At 43.7% G+C, this 8036-nt stretch overlaps 1 protein-coding gene across 18 annotated transcripts in view; it reads left to right on the top strand.

Moving 5' to 3' along the window:
* The first annotated feature begins 1554 nt into the window (after nucleotides 1-1554).
* Nucleotides 1555-8036, top strand: part of ZNF91 (zinc finger protein 91) — a 101767-nt gene continuing 95285 nt past the window's right edge. For 14 of the 18 annotated variants that reach the window (XM_063600086.1, XM_063600082.1, XM_063600084.1 and 11 more), the window contains exon 1: nucleotides 1555-2028. In XM_063600086.1, the coding sequence (XP_063456156.1) occupies nucleotides 1866-2028 (163 nt within the window). In that variant the 5' untranslated portion in view covers nucleotides 1555-1865. Of the gene's footprint in view, nucleotides 2042-8036 lie in introns of all 18 variants that reach the window. The other 4 variants (XM_063600090.1, XM_063600087.1, XM_063600089.1 and 1 more) reach the window with 4 other exon arrangements.

Below are 8036 nucleotides of genomic sequence, written 5' to 3'. Positions count from 1 at the left end.
GCTGAATATACTGACATACTGATTCTTTGAAGAGCAATTTAGAACTCACTGTATTTAACATTAAAATATATAAATGTTTTTTATCTACAAATATTAATATAAAACAGTTCAAAATTACTTCCTAGGGATTTCACTAAAAATTAGTTTGTTAAGGGTTAATTTAATTAATATAATATAAGACCACTAGATGTAAAAAAAACTAATTCTTCAAAGAGAATGTTTAAGGCCAGGTGTCGTGGCTCACGCCTTGTAATCCCAACACTTTAGGAGGCCGAGATAGGCAGATCATTTTGAGCTTAGGAGATCGAGACCAGCCTGAGCAACATGGCAAATTCCAGTCACTACTTCAGATAAGGAAATAAACCGGGCATGATCGCGCACGCCTGTAATCCCAGCTACTCCAGAAGCTGAGGCTGGAGAATCGCTTGAATCTGGGAGGTGGAGGTTGCAGTGAGCTGAAATCATGCCACTGCACTTCAGCCTGGGTGACAGAACAAGCTTCTCTCGGAAATTAAAAGAAAACAGAGAGTGTATAAACAAAAGCAAAATATGCTTTTGATGAAGAAAGTTAGAAACATTTGTCTGCTTTGAAATTACTTAAAGGTTCCTTCAAATTGAAAAAGTAAAAATAATGTAGATTAAAATGAAATATAAAAAGTTAAACAATGGACCGGCATCATGGCTTACCTATGTAATCCCACTACTTTGGGAGGCTAAGGCAGGTGGATCACCTGAGGCCAGGAGTTCGAGACCAGCCTGGCCAACAGGGTGAAACCGCATCTCTACTAAAAATACAACAAATTAGTCAGGTGTGGTGGTGCACCTGTCATCCCAGCTACTCCAGAGGCTGAGGGAGGAGAATCCCTTGGACCTGAAAGGCAGAGGTTGCAGTGAGCCAAGATCGTGCTGCTGGACTTCAGCCTGGGCCACAGAGCAAGACTCCGTCTCAAAAAAAAAAAAAAATTAAAAAATTATAAGAGATCATAAAATATGTATAAAAATCTAGAGAGGTCAAAAAAATTTTAATGTATTTTTATTATTTTTTGCTGGGGTGCAGTGGCATGATCTCAACTCACTACAACCTCCGCCTCCCGGGTTCAAGCGATTCTCCTGCCTCAGCCTCTGGAGTAGCTGGGATTACAGACGTGTGCCACCATGCTCAGCTAATTTTTATATTTTATTTTTCATTTTTTTGAAATGGAATTTCACTCTTATTGTTCAGTCTGGAATGTATTGGCGCGATCTAGGCTTACTGCAACCTTGGCCTCCCGGGTTCTAGCAATTCTCCTGCCTCAGCCTCCCGAGTAGTTGGGATTACAGGCACGCACCACCATGCTCAATAATTTTGTATTTTTAGTAGAGATGGGGTTTCACCATGTTAGCCAGACTGGTCTCGGACTCCTGACCTCAGGAGATCCACCTGCCTCGGCCTCCCAAAGTGTTGGGATTACAGGTGTGAGCCACGGCGCCCGGCTGAGAGACTTACAATGTTTTATCAAATTAGCTTTATTATTGATAATACACTATTAATAAAGTAAAAGTTGATTTTCTCTGGAACAAAAATTTTATGTATTATTAATATACATCAAATATTTTTGTTCACATTTTGAATACATTGAAAGCGAGCAAAGAAGAGAGAGGATTTTCCCGTGCTCTGAGGTGGGCCTGGCTGAGCTGAGGAAGCCCTGCCTGAAAAGGTTGCAGCCTACGCTGTCACTCTTTCTTCATTCAGCCCAGTGTCTGATCACATCTTCTGTCACTCAGGGCCTGAGAAGGCGGGGCCTTAAACGTTATCTAATCAGGGACGCTGGGCTGGGAACTGTCCAATCAGGCACAAAGCTGGAGCGGACAGGGCGGCTTCCGGGATGTGGCTGGGCCTTTGTCTCTCGCTGCCGCCGGAGTTTCCAGGTCTCGACTTCGCTGCTCTGTGTCCTCTGCTCCAGGAGGCCCAGCTTGTGTGGCCCTGTGACCTGCAGGTATTGGAGAGCCACAGCCAAGACGCCAGGAACCCCTGGAAGCCTAGAAATGGTGAGACTGCCAGGTGCGACGTCCCGAGAGAGGGAACGGGGCTCGTTGAAACCGGTGGGATGCGGCTGTGGCGAGCCTCAGGCCTTCCTTCAGTCAGCTCCACAATCCGTGCCCGGGTTCTTTCCCAGCTCGGCCTCAGTCCCCTTCAGCGATAAGATGGCGGCTGCGCTGACAGCCGGGCTCCGGGCGTCCTGTCTCTTCCCTGCCCAGTGACTGTGTCCTGGCCTGGAGCCCTCTCTGGGCAGCTCTGCACCCGCAGCGCCGCGTCTCTCCCAGATTGTGCAGGGACCACGGGAGGGTCCTCAGGGGAGAATCCTGACTGGAGGTGCTGGCTCATGAATAGGAAGCACTTTAGTCCGTGGGGTTCCCAGGGCCTCTTTTTTTCTATTAAAAATTCATGGGCGTCACCGCGCAAAGATTAAATAATTTAATCAAAGAGTGATTCAAACATTGTAGAGCACCCAGCTATGGTTTGTAATTTGTGGTCTATGAAAGGCCTTGAAGGAGATATTTTTATAAGGTTCATGATAAAGAAAACCAAATTCAGTAATTTGCTAGGTACAGTTATGTAGGTTTTGTTTTGTTTTGTTTTGTTTTTTGAAAAGGCGTTTTGCTCTCTCGCGCGGGCTGGAGTGCAGTGGCGTGATCTCGGCTCACCGCAACCTCTGCCTCCCGGGTTCAAGCGATTCTCCTGCCTCAGCCCTAGTAGCTGGGATTACAGGCGCCTGCCACCACACCAGGCCAATTTTTTTATTTTTCGGAGAGACGGGGTTTCACCTTGTTGGCCAGGCTGGTCTGGAACTCCTGACCTTAGGTGATCCACCCACCTTGGCCTCCGAAAGTGCTGGAATTACAGGCGTGAACCACCGCACCTGGCCTAGTTTCTTAATTTTTACAATCTAGGTGGAAATATCCTTCTTATGTAATCAGAGCTTAATTGGCAGTTTATAGTTGCTTAAGCCTAAATTTTGCTTCTGCCAATGTAGTAATTTACCAAAAAATGCTCTTGAGTTTAGATTTTTATTTTTAGAAGTAGAAATCCGAGGACTAGAGCCACCTCAATCTAATTGCCTGCCACTTAATTTTTCTCACACTCAAAAGGGGACGATTTTTCCCTGAATTTTTTACATGTGTCTCAAGCAGGGCCTCAAGTCCACCCCTCATCCCCTGTTCCTCCAGCCTAACTCTGGCTTGCAGTAAAATACTAAATTTCCAGTTTCGTCTGACATTCCCAAATGCCAATTTCCCCTCCCTAATTCACTTTATCAACTATTTGTCCTGTAGTGTACATTTTGATACCGATTTTAATCATTTTTATTTTTAATTTTTGAGACAGAGCCTTGCTCTGTCACCCAGGCTGGAGTGCAGTGACGCACTAGGCTCACTACAACCTCCGCCTACTGGGCTCAAATGATTCTCCTCTCTCAGTCTCCCAAGTAGCTGGACTTACAGGCGCCCACGACCACGTCTGGCTAATTTTTGTATTTTTAGTACAGACAGGGTTTCACTATGTTGGCCAGGCTGGTCTCGAACTCCTGGCCTCAGCTGGTCTGCCCACTTCGGCCTCCCAAAGAGCTGGGATTACAGACGTGAGCCACCGCATCTGGCCAATTAATTTTTTTTTTGACAAAGCATTTGATGGCACATTTAAAAAGATTTGTTTTTTTTGGTAAATACTCCCTGTGAGAAGAAAGCAAAGAATAATCTCCTGACACTGTATGGTAAAATATCTCTGTGCGTTTTTTCGTCTATTTTCCCTAGACGCAGCTATCTTACCAGAATGTTTTTGGGTCAGGTTTTCCTTTTGGAAACTGTATAGGGTGATGTGTCGTCAGTCACCCTTCAGTTTTTTCTTGGACCTAGATTTCAGTACTGTATGGGGATAAACCAAGATACCCACCATGGCTATGTGTGCTAGAGTGTCTAGTGAATATCAGCTTCTGGGTCATATTCTCTCATAGGACAACCTGAGGTATTGAGTTTAGCTTCTCAAGTGTGGACGTGGATGCCCTGAGGCTGAGAGGCATTTCCTGGTGCACTTTTTTTTAAAGTTAATTCCTTGAGACATTAATATTGCCTTCACCCAATTCAGCTTTCATTTCTTGGAGACACATTGCTGGCCAGCCAATCAGATACTAGTATTGAGGAGAAAACAAATAATTTCTGCCTCCTGGATTCCTTTAGGGGGCAGAAAAATAGTGCAAGAAAAATAGTTTAAAAAATTTCTAGAAAAAAAATACCCAGCACTCCAAAAGACAAAAAACAAAAAAAAACCCAAAAACCCAAAAAACTGACCCCAGTTAGATGGCGTAAGAACTTGCAGAGTATAATGTGCCTGAGGCACTCACTGGGGCATAGTTCAGAGTCTCCTGAGAGGGGGTTATTGAGCACTTAAGTGAGCAGGATGGGATGGGACAATCTCTCAAGTAATTGAATGGCCTGACTTGACACATGAGGAAGACATATCTGTATCTTAAAAAGCTTTGTTCACTTATTTTGACCTAAGGGTTTTTTTTTTGTCTTATTTATTTATTTATTTATGAGTCGAAATCTTGCTCTGTCGCCCAGGCTGGTGTGCAATGGTGTGATCTCAGCTCACTGCAACCTCTGCCTCCTGGATTCAAACATTCAAGGAATTCTCCTGTCTCAGCTCCCCAGTAGCTGGGATTACAGACGTGCACCACCACTCCCAGCTAATTTTTGTATTTTTAGTAGAGATGGGGTTTCACCATGTGGCCCAGGATGCTCTCAAATTCCTGCCCTCATGATTTTTCCACCTTAGCTTCCCAAAGTGCTGGGATTACAGATGTGAGCTGTCGTGCCTGGTTCTATATCCTGGTATTTTGATTTTTGAGTTTAATGCTAAATTTTATGTGATGAAACTTGGTACCTCCTAGAAGTGTTCCCATGTGACTATTTTTTGCAGGCTTGAGCCTGCAAAAGGAGATTTTTAAAGACCCAGTTAGTTCCTTCTGGGGAGCCTCCCCTGCAGATGTCCCAGCTTGCTCACCTCAGCTATGGAAGAAGCCCCTATACTGAGACAATCTACAGAGCCCTGGAAAGCTGGCAACCCACATGCAGATGCAGTTAAGATTAATATAAAAGGGTATTGGGAGGGTCTTACTGAAGATGAAGTTATTGTTTTGAGGCAGTTTCTAGACTTTTTAAAATAAAAGTTAGATGTATGTAAAAACTTGAATTTCAAAGGAGTATTGCAACAGGAGGAAGTAGCGACTATAAGATTTTTAAAGATTGCAAAGATGAGGCAGACAGTGGCTTTTTTTCCTAGGGAAAAGCAAACAAGATTAGTAAGGAGGTAGGAGGGGAATGTTTAAACAGAGGGTAATAAAATCAGATTTTGAGAATGTTTTACCCTGAAGTCAGCATGTTCTTAGGATAAACATAAAATGGGGTTGTATGGTGGCTCAGACTGAGGGTAGCTCAAAGTTCAGGAGCCTGTGGGAAGAAAATAAACTTAAGTTCAGTTTGATTAAGAAGTATTTTATGTTTACCACTGAAGACAAAGTCAGCTGATTTTTAATGAAGAAGAGGAGAAAATGCACAAAGCGTTTTTCTGGCTGTGTGATAGGTAAGAAAAGAGAGCAAAAAAATAGATACTCTCAAGGTTTCAGAGAAAAGGGAATACTTATACATTGCTGTTAACAGTGTACATTAATTCAACCATTGTAAAAAGCAGCGTGGCAATTCCTCACAGAACTAAAAACAATTACCATTTCACCAAGCAACCTCATCATTGGGTATATACCCAAAGAAATACAAATTATTCTCTCATAAAGACACATGCACAAGGGTGTTCACTGCAGCACTATTCACAATAGCAAAGACATGGAATCAACTTGAATGCCTATCAATGGTAGACTGAATAAAGAAAATATGGTATGATCAAGCACAATGGCTCATGCCTGTAATCCCAGCACTTTGAGAGGCCAAGGCAGGTGGATTGCCTGAGCTCAGGAGTTTGAGACCAGCCTGCGCAATATGGGAAAATCCCATCTATAAAAATGCATCTCTAAAAAAAAATACAATAAGAAAAATTAGGCATGGTGGCACACGCCTGTGGTCAGAGCTACTTGGACAGCTGAGGAACAAGAGTATTGCTTGGCCCACCACGATGGCTCATGCCTGTAATCCCAGAACTTTGGGAGGCCAAGGTGGGTGGATCCCTTGAGGTCAGGAGTTCAAGACCAGCCTGGCCAACATGGTGAAACCCCGTCTCTACTAAAAATACAAAAATTAGTCGGGCGTGGTGGTGGTGGGCATCATAATGAAAAGGGGTTCCCCCCCCCACCATAAAGTGTTCTTGGAGAACACAAAAGATAGAGAATTTTATTAATCACAGCTGTTTATCATCTATGTGCTTCATCTTTTTCCACCTTTATTCTTGGTCTTATACATTTTTTTCACATGGCTTTGTTGGGGTTGTACCTTTTTCTTTTCTGAGACGGAGTTTTACTCTAATTGCCCAGGCTGGAGTGTAATGGCACAATCTCGGCTCACCACAACCTCCGTCTCCCGGGTTCAAGCGATTCTCCTGCCTCCACCTCCCAAGTAGCTGGGATTACAGGCATGTGCTACCACGCCTGGCTAATTTTGTATTTTTACTAGAGACAGAGTTTCTCCATGTTGGTCAGGCTGGTCTTGAACTCCTGATCTCAGGTGATTCGCCTGTCTCAGCCTCCCGAAGTGGTGGAATTACAGAAGTGAGCTGGCGCGCCTGTCCCGGGTTGTATCTTTTATGTGAAAATGGTAAATATGACTACAGTGTTCTGCTGAGTTCTGTGAGTAGCTCTAACAAATTAGTAAATTTCAGTAACATTATGGGAGTCCCCAGTTTCTAAACAGTATCTCAGAAGCATAGATGGGCTTATAGAGTTTGTGACTGGCATCTGCAGTGAGGACAATGTTGTGGGACTGAGCCCTGAATCAAGGTCTGTGCTGACTCTTGGTGGTGTCAGAATTGAAGTTTTAGACAATAAGTTGGTGTTGGAGAATTGCTTGGTGTTTAGCAAACTCTACAGATTTGGTGCCAGAAGAAAGATACCACAGACTCCTGGATTAGAATAAACCTCTGGGTGTCCAGGAATGAGAGGCTGTGCTCTCTACACAGGCTGTCACACTGTCCCTTGTTCTGTGATTCCAGCTCCCCTTCCAGGGTGACAGAGGACCTAAAACTTAGAGGAAAGGAGCTCTGATGGCAGATCCCCTTTTGCCACAGCCACCACCACAAGATTTTCACCCACTCACTAACATACCCACTAGACATTAATGTGTCCACACCTCTCCCAAGACAGGGAACCACACTCAGGAATTTTACTACAGCATTTTTGATCCTAGTGTTTTTTTTTTTTTGCCAAAAACTTACAGAAGTATCTCCAAGTCTTCTGGCATATTCCCACCTCCAGACACTGAATCTGCAGCAGCAGCCTGTTTTGTCCACCAGCCTGGGGTTCTGGACCACCTGTTTATAAACTCATCTGCCTGCATGGACCCAGAAATAAATCAGAGTACAGCCCCATCTGGGCCACTATCTGTAGCACAAACCAGTCCTTCTACCTGGAGTGTACTCTTCCCTACCCAGGGAGTTTTTTTTTTTAAACTTCTATTTTTGGTTTAGGGGTACACATGCAGGTTTGTTATACAGCTAAAATTGTGTCATGGTGGTTTTGTGTATAGATTATTTTGTAACTAAGGTACTAAGTATAGCACCAAAGAGGTATTTTTTCTGACCGTTTCTCCTGCCACCCTCAACTAGGCGTCAGTGTCTGTTGTTCCCCTCTGTGTTCATGTTTTTATTATTTAGCTCTTACTTATAAATAACCTGCATTTGGTTTTCCATTTACGCATTAGTTTTCTTTCTTTCTTTCTTTCTTTCTTTCTTTCTTTCTTTTTTAAAGATGGTTTCACTCTTGTCACCCAGGCTGGAGTGCAATGGCGTGATCTTTGGTCACTGCAACCTCCACCTCCTGGGTTCAAGCAATTCTCCATCC

Source organism: Pan paniscus, chromosome 20 (genome assembly GCF_029289425.2).
Source record: "Pan paniscus chromosome 20, NHGRI_mPanPan1-v2.0_pri, whole genome shotgun sequence".
NCBI lineage: Eukaryota > Metazoa > Chordata > Mammalia > Primates > Hominidae > Pan > Pan paniscus.
The sequence above is the reverse complement of the archived record's forward strand: the minus strand, read 5'-3'. Positions and strand labels throughout refer to the sequence as shown.